Raw genomic sequence first — 17,914 nt, forward strand, 5'->3', positions numbered from 1 at the left:
TTTACTCAATTTCTTTACGTTAAGAGGTTGTAAACAATTTTTTGGGGCTGAATTTAAACAAACAAATTAAGTTGAACATTACTAAACTTAATTTGTTTGTTTAAATTCAACACAAACAAATTGTTTGCAACAGTTCTGCATGCAAAACTTTTTTCAGTGTACTATTCACACAATATACATAACAATATTTATTATATCTCAAAAACATTCCCCTTAAATGATACTGAAATGTTTAGTTTTATAATCTAAACTTATTATGAAATATTACTCAAATACATTTACACATTTTCATTTTGTGTTTCCTCCAGGTGCTCCGGTTTCCCCCTCAGTCCAAAGACATGCGGTACAGGTGAATTGGGTTGGCTAAATTGTCCGTAGTGTATGAGTGTGAGTGTGAATGTGTGTATGTGGTGACCCCGGATTAATAAAGGGACTAAGCCGACAAGAAAATAAATGAATGAATGAATTTTCATTTTGCCCACTTGTACATTATTGCTATTTGCATTTACAGTAAAGATTTTAAAGCAAAAAATGCATCATTTAACATGAACTACTGGAGTAATATATTTTTACAGCAATCAATTACTTTTGATGATTTTGATAATATTAGTACAGTTGGTTATTACATGTTGATGCTAGTGCACGGTGCATAATGTTCACAGTGAATTGGTTTTAGTAAGTGTATTAATTTAACATTAAATAAGATTATTACATGCAGTAAATATGTAATTAAGCACAAATCAAATACTTTTAATTCTATGTTGCTAGTTTACAAATATTATAACCACCAGGAGGCGCTAAAGCATAACACCAGTGCATAAGTACACAGTAATGGGTATTGGAGTTCTTCCTTTTTGGGGGCAGCAAAGAAAATAGATGTAACCAAAAAGTTTTAGCAACAAGCAAAGCATGATGTCATATTGTGATGCAATATAAACACTACAGCACTTATTAAACCAAAGAAACAATCTTCTGTTTATTTAAATGCCACATATTTTCAACAAGAAAAATGCACAACGCAGAGACAGTGCAAGAGATTTTATGAGTTGAGGGAATCTATATTGATCAGCATAGACTCCTTATATCAAAACGTTTACAGAAATTTAACTTAAAAATTTCAAAAGTTTCCATCAAAATCTTGGATAAAATTCCTGGTTTAAACTCTTCACTTTACAAATATAGAGCATACAGAGAATCCGGGAGGCAAATAAACATCAAACATTTTATTGTGAAAAATGATCAGACAAATGCAAGTACTATCCTTTTGCATACGCCCCTTTAATGGAAAGAAAAAGATTGTTCAGATTGATATATTTTATAGGTTGAATGGATAAATGTAAGGAGTAATGTGACATTAGAGTCTTCCTCTGAGAATCTTCGCTGTAGCTTTTATAGAAATCAACTTAAGAGGCTGTACAGGATCTCCAACAGCAAAAAAGGCATCAGTGCTGCTTCTGTTTGGTATAAGTAATGTTAGTGATGGCCTTGGGCCTCCCAATGCCCCTTTGCACTCTGCGGGGGGGTTTGATGTTTTCTTGCTGATAGCGAACTTGTAATTACTCTGTGGTTAGACCTTCTGTTTAGTTTCTCTCTCTCAGTCTCTTTTTTCTTGCTTACTTCCGTTTTAGTGCAAACAAGAAGGATGTGATTATTTATAGAACTGTTTTTTCTCTAAATCACAAATAACATCAACAATCGATCATTGATGGGTAAAAGGCTAGTTTACATTTCATACAATGTTTTTTTTTATTATTTAGATTAAGATTTTAGTTTAGGAAGCTTACTTTAAAATGCTTTTTACAGTGGCTATGTGGTTAGCATGGTTGACTCACTGCAAGAAGGTTACTTGTTTGAGTCTCGGTTGGGCAAGGAAACCTTTTTGTATGGAGTTTGCATGATCTCTCTGTGTCTGCATGGGTTTTCTCTGGGTGATCCAGTTTCCCAAAGCCCAAAGACATGCTTCATAGGTAAATTGAATTAACTAAATTGTCCGTTGTGTGTGAATGGGAGATTGTGTGGGTGTTTTCCAGCATATGTACTCTTAGTTCTGGGTTGCAGTTTGAAGGGCATCCACTTTGTAAAACATATGCCAGAGTAAATGGCAGGTCCTCTGTGATAACTCCTGGTAAAAGCAAAAAAAATTAAAATAATCAAAAGGAATGTGAGTGAGGGATATTTGAAGAGCTAGTTAATATCAGATGCATGCTTCCATTTATTTATTTTATTTATTTATATATTTATAATGATTGGTTTTAATCCCACTGTCAAATGCAGTAAAAAGTGCACTGAGGAAGATTACTCTTAAATGCTTGCTGGTTAATGCTCTTGGTTCTAATTGGGTAAGTTTTGAAACAGAGCTTTAATATGCATATGAATCTTATAATCCATAAGGGAACTGAGATCAGTTGGACAAATGGCCTCATAGGAAGTGTCTGCAGTGGAAACAATCACACACCATGAGCCACCAGAAGAATCAGCGCTACGGGCCCTTAGTCAGCATGTTAGCAGATAAGATTCCTTTTGCTAATTATGTTTGAAAAAAAAAATTTGGAAAAGCCAGATTGAGCAACAACCCAATGGTGAATCTTTGAGAGCTGTTTATAAACGCAATTAGAAAAAAAAAAAAAGATTGGTTTAGATGTGGGATGCATAATTCAACAAACCAACCAAGCTGTAAAAACTGATGGAAACATCTTGCAAAAGCAGAAACACTGTGTTTTTATAACTTATAAAAATTAATTTTCCTTAAACAACAAATAAGCAATGATTTTGAAGTTATGTGATACTGAAGTCTGGAATAAGGATGGTGAAAATAACAGGACTAATTTACTTCTTAAAATAAATAAAAGTAAATTTTTTAATACAATTAATTATTCACAATTATTTACAGTATTTTACAAAGTGTTGATGTAAAGCTTGAATTGCACATAGTGTCAGAGAATCTTATTTGGGAACAATAATAATAGTGTGTTTAAATTGTATTGCTACACAATATTATTTTAGTTTAATCTGATACAGACCATACATATACTATTTCATCATTTTTACTCAAATGATATCTCTTTGATAAATATCAGACACATGAGAAAATGATTACATCAAAGTGAAAATTTGCACACAAAAAAAATCAAGAAGCTTCGACTTATTATAAATTAGTTTTTTTTTTTTTTTTTGCCCAGTTTCTCTCAAAATATTGTATGAATTGTCACTTTTCTTTAGTTGGACTAAAGTTGACTCCACCTTTAAAACAACTATAATACTTTTGTTATATTAGCCTGACAGTTGTTAATACTTTTAATATATACCTCAAATCAGAAAAAGTTGGGACAGTGTGAAAAAATGCAAATAAAAATAAAGTAATTAGGTTTAATAATAATAAAAAGGTTTTTATTTGATCCTCTGCTGAGATTTTGAGAGATTTATTTTGGTTTTTATCTAAAGCCCAACTCACACTGTGGAAATTTTAATTTGTGATTGTAGCTTGCAGACTGTATGAACACACTGTAAGATCTCGCACTGATTGCATCATCAGATTCTGGTTTTGACTCATTTTCGAAGAAGTCACACTGCAGGAAAATGTCTGAATTCAATCTGCATTTTTCAAAATATTTTCTTTTGTGTTCAAAAGAATGAAACTAAAAAAAGAGGGTTTGAAAAGGTGTTGAGGTTTTGTACCTTTGTGGAACAACGGTTATGTATTTAACAAAGATCTTTTAATTTTTTAACTATCACTTTAAGGCATTAATTGAAGCAATTCTGTTTGTAAACAGCAGGACTTTATCAATAATTCATAGTTATCATGTAATTAATTTTAAAACTGTTTCAGTGTTACTTTAACACTTTCTAGTTGGCTCTGAGGAGTTTTAATTTAACACTCAGAGCGGTTAACGATTTATCCTGGGTCTTTGTAAGATGATTTGCAAATTTGTGTTAGTGTCACTGACCGTTTTTGCATATTTTTCCACAATTGTCACATACTGATTAAAACACTGGTAACCGCATTGATGTCAGCCCTATTAACATAAGAATAAGAATATTTTGTAATGTGTCTAAAACCTCTAAAAATATCATGTAAACATATAAATTCTAGGCGAAGTAGTGGCGCAGTAGATAATGCTGTCGCCTCACAGCAAGAAAGTCGCTGGGTCGCTGGTTCGAACCTCGCCTCAGTTGGCGTTTGGAGTTTGCATGTTCTCCCTGTGTTTGCGTGGGTTTCCTCCGGTTTCCCCTACAGTCCAAAGACATGCTGTATAGTATATAAATTCTACATATAGAGAATAGTAGAGAAGTTGTAAAGTAATAAATAACACTAACTGGTGGAGTAAATGAAAAAACCTTCAACCCAGTCCTTCACGGGACAGATTTTGTTGTGAGCTGCTAAAATAGACAAAAGGAGGTTGAGAAAGTGTCTTAAGTGTGACTACCTGTGAAAATATTTAACGTTTTTATACAGCTAAACACAAAGAAGTGTTAAAAATGACTATATTTAGGCTTAATTCCAATTGTGAATAGTAAATGGCAGTTTGCTGTATTAAACTTGCTAGATGGAATTTTTAACATGAAATTTAAAAAGACACATCTATCTATCCATCTATCCATTCATTCATTCATATTAGACATCACAGCAGTCATTTTAGAGCTTTTTACATTTTAGAGGTAATTTTCTATTTGTTATACATTTTTCAGAAATAATTTTTATTTTATATTAATTAGAAATAAAACATTTATACAAATAAACAAGGATGTGTTGTACAAACAGGTATAACATGAATTCACATTACATATATTTCATAAAAGCTTAAACTGCAATTCATTTAAAGAAATCATGTGCCTGTCTGATTTAAAACAGCAGAATCCTGGATTTAGCAAACCAGAACTGATTAAAAATAATCGTTATTATTCAGTCAAATGTTATGACGTAAACCTCAATGGACAAAATGTCAAATTTAACATCACACAAAGCAAACAAGGTCTTTTTTGAGGGGCTCAACTGTTTTTTATGGTGAACTTATATAATACTTACATGATCTTATCCGCTTAGAATTACCACTTGTGGCTGTAAGTTTAAAACCAGAAGCCTTGTTTTGCTCTGAGAGCATTTACAGAGGTTTGGTGAGCTTGTAAAACTTTGTGAATTTAGTCTTTGCATTTATATAGAGCACTTTGATTATTAAATAGAGTTGTTGTTATCTAACACTGAAAACTAAATCTATTGACATGTTTTATTATATTTAAAAAGTATGCTACATACAAAATAAAGTACCAACAATTGTATTCATGTTCAATAAAGTAAAATAACAGTGCTGAAAATGAGTCATAATGAACAAAATCAATCATGTTTGATTGAACTATCATGCATGTTTAGTTTAAAATGTGGAATTGTACTTTTTTATTCCACTAAAATGCATTTGGTCTTCTTTAAAGAACCCCTATTATGCATTATAAAAGGTCATTTTTTGGTTTTGGGGTCTCCAACAACAGGCTGATAAGCAAGCAAGGTCAAAAAACACTTTCATTATTCTTATAACATGCATTTAATTTTACCTAAATATCCCAACGACTCCCATATGATTTGTTCTGTGATTTATTTGTTCCCAAACCCCTCCTTTGCGTGAGACTAATCTATACTGATTGATATGATGACTCAATCTGTTGTGATTGGTCGACTGCGTTCAGTGTGAGACGTAGAGAAACGCCTAGCTAGGTTAAGAAGTAGTCATAGAACAGAGTAGATGTGTGAGCCCAATGCAGGAATCCACTCAGTGGCAATAGTTAAACTATTTTGAAAATTTACCCTACCACGTGTGTAGAGAACAGCTGATGGTGGCGATAACAACAAACAACAGGAGATCACGCGCACAAAACACATTTAAATTGGTAAGGGAAGAAGCACATGTCGCTTTTTTAACTGGACACAATATGTGAAATAGCCCATACAGATTTAGGGCTCTATTTTGACGATCTAGGTGCAAAGTCCAAAGTGCAGGGCGCAAAAGCATTAAGGCCATGTCAGTGTGAGAATGAGAGATGAGCCTCCTTATTCTCTACTTTCACTTTCACTCTATTTCATGGAAAATTTAACGTGTTGTACACACAGACATCCATTAGCCTATACATAATTAATTTTGTTTGTTAAGCTCAAAGATTTGTTTCAAAACTTTCTAAATTCAGTTCTAATCTCCAGCAAACAAATAAATAAACAATGATAACGAAGTTTGGTAAAAAAAAAAAAAAAAACTGAGTTATATGCAAATACACATGCTATTCCCATATGGTCCAAAACCTGACAGGTGAGCAAATCTAAACTTGTTTTTAAGAAAACGAATAAAAATATGCATATAATAAATAATACTGCTACAAATAATAACATTATACAAAAGCTTATTGTCATGAATAAACTGAAAAAGCCCCCCCAGATGAAGATGAAGGCATGAAAGCAGTGGTTTTTTTTATATTTTTATAAATGTAACAGGGTTATATTGTATCTTTCCACCTGCAAACATTGAAATACTATTGGGAAGGAAGGGGTTAACATTTGTTTATTGTTTTACATGTAGAGCGCCCCCATTTGTTACCTTAATAAAAAATTCATTGTGGTGTGGAAGAAGCCAGTGCATGAGGGCTGGTTGAATAGATCTGCGCTCATTTTTCTGTTCTGTTTTCACAGACAATAAATCGCTAAAAGAAATATTAAAGTGATTATTTATTTACACAACGCAGAAGAGACGCAAAAGACTAGCTACATAGAAAGTAATAATTTTTGTAATAATTTATTACATTAATTCTTTTTCATTTGTAAAGATATTTGTGTATTGCTGTACATTCAGTGTGTTTTTAGCATTTTTAAGTGAGGCGCACAACTGATGAATTTGTTATTTAAACAGCGTGCTACAAAACGTCAAAATGACTCTTGCGCCAGGCTGAAACTGGCAAACAACAATTGCGTTGCACCGCATTGCGCCAGGTGTATGATAGGGCCCTTAACCTGAGACAGACATTACAAGCAAGCACTGATCTATAACAGCTACGTGATTACAAGTTACAACACACAATTAAATACATATTTTGCAATGAGGCAACCATTTTACTCACACTTCACATTGTGTAGAAAGGAGAAACAATAACAGGATCTGGAGGATGAAGAAACTGGTCCATTTGAACTTTGTAACAGTTACCGACAAAGTCCCATACAATTAGTAGTCTTTGCTTTACCTTCTTTTAATAACAAATGGCAGGCAAATACCACTGGGTCTACTGAAGGGTAGATTATTGTATCAATCATCAGAAAAATGACAGGAACAAACACAGCACACGGTTGGCTATATTATGGGATTGATGTGAAAATGAACTTTAACCCTTTATTCCCCACAGCCTTTGTCTGGCCGTCTCTCAGTAATAGTAATCTTTGCGTCATGATTAATCCCATGATCCCTCACACTCTGCTAGTGTCTGAAGGGAAAGGCTCATTCATGTTTTACCGGATCTAGCAATTCATATTTGGTATTGTTTCGTGTCGAGGTCGTTACGAACAGGTATTTAAATGAGTCAAATCTCTTATTTAAAAATCTATATTTTTAAGCAAGGTGCAGTTTCAGATTTAACCCTCAGCTGGATGTTTCATTCGCTTAGATCTGTGTTACACACTGCATAGAATGTCATTTTTAAAAACCCATAATATGGACTCGTTAACCATTATCCAAATAGTATTCTACAAAGTATCATGTAAGGCAAGGCAAGTTTATTTATATAGCACATTTCATACATAGTGGCAATTCAAAGTGCTTTACATAAACAGGATTAAAAGAGACAAGTATAAGAAAACAAATAATACAAATGATTAAAAAAACTGATAGAAACAGATCAAATGTGTTAAAACAGGTTATAAAAGAATGAAAAAGAAGAGAAAAACAAACTTACGTATGAAATTAAGGGAAAGTTTTGCCAAGAATTAAATAAATGCCAGATTACACTAACAGAGGTCAGTGTTACTAGAATCACAACACACAACTTTCTATGTGCATTTCCTGTTCTTGAGAATTCAAAGCTTTTAACTGTTTACTGCATTTGTTCAGTCTGTCAGTGTATATCAGAAACACTTTACATTAAGTTTTGCTTTTTGAAAAGTTGACTACAACTGATGGAACACAGAGATAAGAGTGAATTGTTCATTGTTGGTCATGCGTGTATTTTCTGCACTCATTACTAGAAAATTCTGCACATGACTGGTCACCTGTGCAAAACTGAGGTTTAGGCACAGTTTTTCAGATTTGCCATCACTTTTTTACGGTACACTTTAACTTGGTAAAAAGCCTTACCTTTGTTTTCAGTAATTCTGCTCTCTATTCAAAATATTTAAAATATCATTAAATAAATGATATTAAATATTTCCTCTCTATTAATACAGATGTTTTGATAGAGTGCATAAAAATGTTATGCATCATGTTGGCCAAACATTTAGCCAGATTTCCAGTGCTGGATGTAAAAATGTCAATTTTTTATAACACGATCAGTCTCTAAATGGAAAGATAAGAGCATGCATAAGCACAAATCAATCCAAGAAATGTTTTATGTTACTTTACCTTAAATAAAAAGATAATTAAAAATGCATCAATTTTTTTTTTCATGTGTAATGTAAGTTGAAATTACTTGTAAAGTTAATTTGATTTATTTTGCAGCAACTTGCAGGTTTATAATTATATTTACATTGTTGGTATTGATGATAATACTCAATCTAAACTACAATACATTAGTAATTAGTATATTAATTAGTCTTTCTTAAACTCAAATGAATGACAGTTACATTTATGTTATGGTATTCTTGTAGGCAGGGAAATTGTACATATAAATATGCTGTTAAAATTAATTGTGCGTTCCCTGTACTGTCAGGGTTATGATATGAGTTTGGTTTAGGGTTATTTCACGAAAATATGCACAATTTACTTTTATAACCACAGTACGTTCATTGATGTAACTTGAAACAATGCCATTCTAAGATAAAGCGATCTTAAAACATTTATCACATTATTGTTCATCATGTCTTTTATTTTCCACATGACACCAAAAAAAACATCAACAAAGTGACCTTTATTGACATCTTAATTAATATGAAACAAAAAGATTGTTTTAAAATTGATTTAGCTTAAACATTTACATTGATGGCATTGTTAAAATAAAAAATGATCAATTATTAAAATAAAAATATATATTATATATAAATATAAAATATATAAATATATTTTCCTCCTTTTGAGTTCTTTGTTGAGTTTGTTTGTCGACAAGCAAGAACCAGAAACGATCCTAGTTTTGCATTTGCTTCATCCAGCAGTCTGAGCAGCTCAAAAGCCGATGGAGCTGCCAGGATAAGTAGCAGAGCTTCTGTCTTTGTCAAAAAAAACAGAAATAAAGGCTGCACAATCAAACCAGGAAGGAACGCTGGAAAATAATGTAGAACCAAACAAGGTCTGCACCATGCACAATAAGCCTCATCCACTCCATAAGTGTCGAACATTCAGGAGCAAACATCTGGATGAACGAAAAGCACACTTGAAGGAAAAGTCCATTTGTTTTAAATGTTGTGGTTCCACCAAGCATGTTGCAAAAGACTGTATAGCATTGATCAGGTACCGGGAATGCAATAGTGATCGACATGTGGCGGCCATGCATCCTGGACCTGCACCATGGTCTGTTACTACATGGTCTATTGAGACACCCGAGTCAAAGACAGAACAAATCAAAGAAAAAACAGATGAGGACACAGCTGAGGTCACCAACAAGTGCACAGAGATTTGCGGAGATGTTGATAAGCCTAAATCATGTTCAAAGATCTGTCTCGTGAAAGTTTATCCATCTAATCAGTGTGAAAAGGCCAAGCGCATTTATGCTGTACTAGATGAGCAGAGTAATAGATCTTTGGTGAAGTCACAGTTCTTTGATCTGTTCAACATCGATAGTAGTTCTTCCCCGTACACATTGAAGACGTGTTCAGGCATAGTGTCTACGGCGGGGAGGAAAATAACTGGATTTTCTGTTGAATCACTTGATGGAAAAACAGTAGTTGCACTTCCACCCTTGATAGAATGCGACAGCTTACCAGACGATAGATCTGAAATTCCTAAAAAGTGCGTGAACAACGAAATGGACACACCATATGCACAGTGCTTAGACCTAGGCTGGGTAATAGTGGGAGAAGTTTGTCTTGATGGCATTCATCGTCAATCAAGTGTGAACGCTTATAAGACCAACGTACTTCTCAATGGACGAACTTCATACTTCCCTTCATGCACAAAGGGCATCAACGTCGTAGAAAAAGCTCAGTCACCTCTCTTGTCATACATTCCCAACCCACCATGTTCTCTCGAATCTAACGAGAGCTATTCAATGAATTTAAAGGAGGATGTGTAAAGCCACTCTATCTGTGGAGGATAAAGTCTTTCTAGAAATGATGGATAAAGAGGCGTACCTTGATGAGGATAGACACTGGGTGGCGCCACTTCCATTTCACTCCCCAAGGATTCAGCTCCCAAATAATAGAGAGCAAGCTATGCAGAGGCTAAGCTCTTTACAGCGCACTCTCTCAAAGAAACCAAAAATGAAAACGCATTTCTTTGACTTCATGCAGAAGGTGATCGAGCATAAACAAGCATAACTGGCTCCACCCTTACATTCGGAGGAGGATTGTTGGTATTTGCCGATTTTCGGTGTTTACCACCCACACAAACCTGACAAAATAAGAGTGGTTTTCGATTCAAGTGCCTAGTTCAGGGGAGTTTCCCTAAATGATGTTTTGCTGAGCGGTCCTGACCTCAACAACACTCTCTTGGGTGTACTGTTGCGCTTTCGCAGGGAGAAAATAGCTGTGATGGCAGACATAGAACAAATGTTCTATTGCTTCAAAGTAAAAGAGCCGCATCGCAACTATCTTCGCTTCCTTTGGCACAAAGACAACTGCCCAGAAAAGGAGATAATTGATTACAGAATGACTGTACACGTCTTTGGCAATAGTCCGTCACCTGCAGTCGCAATATATGCCCTGAGACAAGCAGCAGAACACGGCAAAGTGGAGTGCGGAACAGATGCGAAGAACTTTGTCTTGCGCAACTTCTATGTGGACGATGGTATCACGTCTGTTCCAACTGAAAGGGAAGCCATTGATCTCTTAAAACGCACACAGACAATGCTATCTAAGTCAAGCTTGAACCTGCATAAAGTGGCCTCCAACAGTGCTTCGGTGATGGAAGAATTTCCTTCTAGTGAAAGAGCCAAAGATCTCAAAGACCTAGATTTCAGTAAAGATACAATACCTCTTCAACGCAGCCTTGGTATCAGTTGGAACCTCAAGAAAGATTGCTTTATGTTTAAAGCTTCTCAAGAATGCAAACCCTTCACCAGAAGAGGGATCCTTTCCACTGTCAATAGTTTATATGATCCCCTCGGGTTCGTCTGTCCAATCACTATGCAAGGCAAAGCTCTAGTGAGGGAACTTTCAACAATCCAACAGGATTGGGACACCATTCTTCCATTGGAAAAGGAAAGTTCATGGAAGGCCTGGATTTCATCTTTAGCAGAGCTTGACCAATTGCAAATACCTCGAGCTTATGTTCCAACCTCAGTGTGCAGAGCTCCACTTTGTGAGCTGTGCATTTTCTCGGATGCTTCTACTTTAGCTATTGCTGCCGTAGCATATCTTCGAGTGATTGACTCAAATGGACAGCCTCATGTGGGGTTTGTGATGGGAAGATCCAAGTTAGCCCCCTTTCCAGCACATACTGTTCCGCGCCTCGAGTTATGCTCTGCAGTGCTAGCTGTGGAGTTGATGGAATTCATAAAAGGAGAAATTGACCTGGAGCTTCATGACATCCACTTTTATACAGATAGCCGCATAGTGCTCGGATACATTCACAATGTCACACGCAGATTCTATATGTATGTGGCTAACAGAGTTGCACGCATAAGGAAAGCCACAGAACCTAATCAGTGGCACTACATCTGTTCCGAACAGAATCCAGCGGACCATGCCACTAGGTTCGTGCCAGCAGCCAACTTACCTCTAACCAACTGGTATTCAGGTCCAGAGTTCCTTAGGAAATGTGGTCCTGTGAGATGTAATGTGGATGAATCCTATGGACTTGTTCAAGTAGAAGAGGATGTTGAAATTCGCCCTCAAGTGAAAGTTCTGGCAACGAGCATTACTGAACAGTCTCTAGACTCAAGCAGATTCCAACGTTTCTCGAGATGGAAGTCTCTGGTGAGAGCTGTCACAACTCTTACTCACATCACAAAATCCTTCTCACAATCTTCACCTAACAGTCCTTGTCGAAAGTGGCATTTGTGTACAAAGACCTCAGATGTTGAGACCTCACAAGCTAAGTCGACCATAATTAAAACTGTACAGCGAGAAGTGTTCTGAGAAGAATTTGAGAGTCTGACCAAGAATGGTAAAATCTCACAATGTAGCACACTCCTAAGACTCGACCCCTTTGTGGACAAGGAAGGTCTGTTAAGAGTCGGGGGTCGCATTCAGTGCGCTGACATCTCAGATCCAGAGAAACATCCCTTGATCCTTCCATCTAGCCATCATGTGACTGATCTTTTAATTCAGCATTATCATGATCAAGTGGCTCACCAAGGACGGCATTTTACGTAGGGCGCTATACGTAGTGCTGGATTGTGGATTGTCAGCGGTAAAAGACGCATTTCAAATATCATCCACAAATGTGTCCTATGCAAAAAGCTAAGAGGTAAAATGGAAAGTCAGAAGATGTCGGCTCTGCCCCCAGACCGGCTTTCTGTAGATCCACCTTTCACATACACAGGTCTTGATGTTTTTGGACCTTTCACTGTGGTGACACGCAAAACAAGAGGGCACAACATTGAGAACAAGCGATGGGCTGTCATATTCAGTTGCTTGAGTAGTAGAGCAGTTCACTTGGAAGTTATGGAATCTTTATCAGCGTCAAGCTTTATTTGTGCTTTGAGACATTTTTTGGCTGTGAGAGGGCCAGTAAAGCACTTTTGATCAGACAGAGGGACGAATTTTGTTGGAGCAGGGAAAGAACTCCAAATCGACAGTGGCGACTCTGAGCTAAAAGGGTTCTTGCAGAATCAAAGCTGCACTTGGACATTCAATGCTCCACACTCCTCTCATATGGGGGGTGTGTGGGAAAGAATGATGGGGATAGCCAGACGTATTCTGGAAGCGCTCTTAGTAAAATCTGCTACAAGACTCACACATGAAGTCTTAACAACCATAATGGCAGAAGTCATGGCCATTATGAATTCCCGACCTTTAACCCCAATTTCTACAGATGCAAGTATGCCTCAAGTGCTCTCACCAGCAATGCTCTTAACTCAGAAAGCAAGTGTTGCCCCAACTCCACCAGGAAACTTTGAGTTAGGACACTTGCACAAAAGTCAGTGGCGTCAAGTCCAGATGTTAGCAGATTCATTCTGGAAGCGATGGAAGCAGGAGTACTTGTCCACCTTGCAATCCAGAAGAAAATGGACTGAGGAGAGAGATAACATTCAGGAAGGAGACGTTGTTCTGTTAAAGGATGGGGAAGCTAAGCGCAGTGAGTGGCCAAATGGCCTCGTAACAAAAACCGTAGCCTCATCTGATGGGAAAGTCCGAAAGGTTATGGTAAAGACTGCTAAGCAAGGGGCTGTCAGGGAGTACTTATGGCCTATATGTGACGTAGCTTTACTTTTATCTAGTGATTAAAAGCATAGTGGTATATGCAATACACCAGGCGGGGAGTGTACTGTATGGTGTTGATTCGTTTGGTAAGCTGTGCATTGATTTATTTAAGTGGTGTAATTGTGAAAATGTCATTGCGCCATTCTTTAGAACAACCGGATATTTAAAAAGTCATAGAAGAAGAGACTGTGATCGCCATGCAGAGACGCGACTTGTTGTTTGCTTTTAGCCCTTGTGATAGAAACGACTGTAAGTTACTAATTTTATTTTGAAAACATCTGCAATACTTCCTTTGGGTTAAATTGATTAAGGAGGGTCAGTGTTGAAATGTTTAATGCTTGATGTTCTGTTTAAATGCTAACAAGCTTGCATATAGATGCACGTCATTAAAGTGCCTGGATTGTTTATTTAGCTGTTTGATATCAGTTTAAATATGTCAGTTTATGTTTACAAATGTGAAAGATGTATATTATTTGTGATATTTCGTAATCACTTTGTAATTTTTACCTTTTGTATTTTTCCTTTTTAGTTTTACAAGCAAATCAAGTAAAGGTGCTTCACATTCGCAAGAAGAAAGTGTGATGGTGCTTTATTTCTGTTAACTATCTGTCAGCTTTGGTTTTGAACACCATTGCCAGGGCAGAATATTCAGAATAGTCTAAAAATGCTTTCTTTTTGTGCTAATTTTTTTTGTCATGATTAAATAAATATTTAATGTTATAAATATTGAATGATAGTAATGAATTTAAAAGATCTGTTTTGTGGCTTCTGTACAGTGTTGCGCATATCTTTAATAAAGGGCACTGTCTTTCTAATGACTTGCAAACATATCAGCACGGGAAATCTTCGACTATCCAGCTTATTGCCAAGGTCCCACTAAACCCAGCTTGCGATAAACCCTACAAGTGACAAGAACTGAAACACACACACAAATTTAAATAAAACTGATGTTTTGTAAGATAAAACACTGGAATGCACCTTACATTTCTTAATACTGATTAAAAAAGCTTTCCTTTTAGGTTTTCAATTGTGTGAAATTATCTCACTTTTCTTTTTTCTTGTTGTCTATTCACCTGTCACGAAGTGTGAAGTTATATTATAAGTGTTACAGTTATACTTACACTTTTGAAATCCACTCATTTGCATGTCGATCTAAGATTTAGCTTGAGAGTACAAAAATTCCCACAAGATTTCACCACATGAATTTGCCACACTGACCAGCAGAAAACTGGTTGCTTTAAATTTAACTGTGAGACCCTTTCTTTACACATCAGTTTGTTTGTTAAAAAAGAACTTCACCGAAGGATTACTAATTTGATCATCAGTGAACTTTTGGTGCTTTTGAAAGCTAAATGTCTATACTAAACTTGTCTTATCCAGTCTGAGCCTGAAAGGTCTTAAAGTTTAGAAAATGCAGAGTAAAACCCAGGAAACCACAACATCACACATGACTCAAATAAGCTCTGCACTTTATTCTTTAGTTTGTTGCAAAGCTGAATTAAAAACTAAAAGGCATGACATCAACCGTTTTTTTCTTTTAACTGCTTGCAAGGTGCTTTTTTTCGTCTTATACTGACAAAGAGGAAGTGTTTACGCATTTATGAGAAAACTGCTTTAAATCATTCAATAAAATCCCATGGCACTCACATTTGATTTATTACATATACAAAATATGGAATTCTTAAAATCTTTATTCCCATCGGTGCTTCAGTGGAGATCCCAGAACAATCATGAAGCATTTTCATCCCACTAAAAGTTGTTTAAAATGCAAAAATCTTCTTTAGATTGAATGACACTGTTCTTCCTACTATGAAACAAAAGATTCTGTGAACTATTTAGTCTCAAAGATTCTTCTGGTGTCCATCTTTAAATGTACATAAGCTCATTATGAGCAAAAACAGCCTTTTCAAATGTTTTAAGTAATTACACTAGAGCAGTAAGTCCAAAAATGTAATAAATCACTGATTGATATTTTAGAAGTGTAAATATAAAGAAAAGTGTCACTTTGTGTTAAATTTACAACTTTTAAGGAAACAGAGCATGAGAGAACCTGTTATTGCAGTTTGTGGTTTCCATCATGTGACTTGCTAGGTTTTCTCTTCATTGCCCATCACTTGTGCACAGATGGCAAGCAGCACAGAGATGGCACACTCTGGAATTACAATGAGCTTGACAAGTGAATATGACTATGACTATCCAATTAATTCCACGGACGAGAATCCAATCTACACCCTTCCCGACGCTGAACTGCTGCCCATGTCTAACATCTACATTCCTGTGCTGTACATCATTATGTTCCTCACCGGCTCTTTGGGAAACCTGTTTGTGATTGTGGTCATTGGAAAGCGGCGCAAGAAAAGTGGACGCCTGGTAGACACCTTCGTGCTGAACCTGGCACTAGCCGACCTCGTGTTTGTTCTCACGCTGCCAATGTGGGCAATTTCGACCCGTTATGACGAGTGGCCCTTTGGTGAGGTGTTATGCAAGATTAGCAGCTTTATCATTGCGGTTAACCGCTTTTCCAACATCTTCTTCCTCACCTGCATGAGCGTGGACCGCTACCTGGCAGTGGTGCGCCTAATGGACTCTCGGTTTCTCCGCAGCAGCAATTGTGCACAAATTACCTGTGGCATCGTGTGGGTGGTTTCCTTCTTTCTAGGATCTCCATCTCTGGCGTACCGTCACTTGATCAACAATTCGGTGTGCTCTGAAGATTCCAAATCCTCTTTTGTTCAAGGAATGAATCTTCTGACTATATTGCTAACCTTCTTGCTCCCGGTACTCATTCTAGGCCTCTGTTATGGGTCGATTTTGGTCAACCTGCGACGTCACTGTCACAATCCTGCCAACACACGCACTGATGCCAGACGAAGGCATTCGGTTAAGATTGTGTTTGCTATCATTTCAGCCTTTCTGATCTCCTGGCTTCCATTCAACTGCTTCAAGGCCATCCATGTTGCGTTACTGATCATCAATGGAGATCTTAATGAGGACACCTATGTTGTCATACATAGAGGACTCATGCTCTCCTGCTGTCTGGCATTTCTCAACAGCTGCGTCAATCCGGCTATCTACTTCTTTCTCGATCAACATTTCAGACGCAGAGCTTCCATGTTGTGTCTGAGCTGTCTGAGTCAAAATGACCAAGCACACCAGAGTTACATCACCTCGAATTCTTACTCCAACGGCACATCTGAGACCTGCTCTGGAAATACATCAACCCGCGGGCGGCTTTTCTCACTTACTCAAAAGGCATGAAATCTGTTTCTCAATCTGTCTTTTTCCGACTGCCAACTTTCGCTTCTAATGAAACTTTAAAATTAAACAAGCATACCGTAGGTCATTTGCTATAACTAGATATCAAGTAATCATGTTGAGCATTTAGTATTAATTTTGTGCATTTCTGCATTGCATTTTTACATAGGAATCAATCCATTGGTGAACATATTATATAGTAGATAAGATTAAACTGCAAGTATTAGAAATATATATGCTTACATTCTGATAGTAGTCTTCAGTAATTCATAATTTGTGCAAATTCAGAATACAACATTATTATGCTATTCCTATATCTAACTTTGCCTTCTTTTGTTTATTTTCAAATAATTAAATCTAACATATTTTTGTATTTACTTTTATATTTTTTCTATGCATTTTTCTATTTTATTTCTTACAATGTACTTTTGAGCATGTTAATTAGTGTACATGATAACATCAAAAAAGAATTACAAGCAATATACTGTACACATTTCAGCAGTATATTCGCAGGGTAATTATGTCACCTTTTATTTTGAATGTTATGAATTCAAAGACAACTTTTAAATAAATAATGTCTTTTTTGTAATCTTGTGTATGTTAAGAAATAAAAGCATTTCCGGTACTCAAAGTCTCACTTGTGTTTCTTAAAAATACTGTAGCAAACATTTAATAGTAAAATCATGTAAACTATAAGAAACAGTTTTGAGAAACATTGCATCCGCCTTTGTCTCTTATCAAAAGTAAAACTGCCTATCGTACTTTCAAGCCTTTTTTGTGTCCTTTTTCAAGCCCTTAAATATAATGGTAACACTTTACAATAAGGTTCATTAGTTAATGCATTTACTAACATGAACTAATCATGAACAGCACATGGACAGCATTTATTAATCCTAATTGAACATTTACTAATGCATTATTAACATTCAAGGTCATGCTTGTTAACATTAGTTAATGCACCATGAG

The 17,914-nt window shown here is 36.1% G+C and overlaps 1 protein-coding gene across 1 annotated transcript; it reads left to right on the plus strand.

The window, feature by feature from the left end:
- The first annotated feature begins 13,866 nt into the window (after nucleotides 1-13,866).
- Nucleotides 13,867-17,570, plus strand: gpr25 (G protein-coupled receptor 25). The gene has a single exon (XM_087273721.1). The coding sequence runs from the start codon at nucleotides 15,818-15,820 to the stop codon at nucleotides 16,949-16,951; it is 1,134 nt and encodes a 377-aa protein (XP_087129847.1). The 5' UTR covers nucleotides 13,867-15,817; the 3' UTR covers nucleotides 16,952-17,570.
- Nucleotides 17,571-17,914: the final 344 nt, after the last annotated feature.

The sequence above is a fragment of the Danio rerio genome, chromosome 11 (genome assembly GCF_052040795.2).
Source record: "Danio rerio strain M-AB ecotype USA chromosome 11, GRCz13ab, whole genome shotgun sequence".
NCBI classification, from domain to species: Eukaryota; Metazoa; Chordata; class Actinopteri; order Cypriniformes; family Danionidae; genus Danio; species Danio rerio.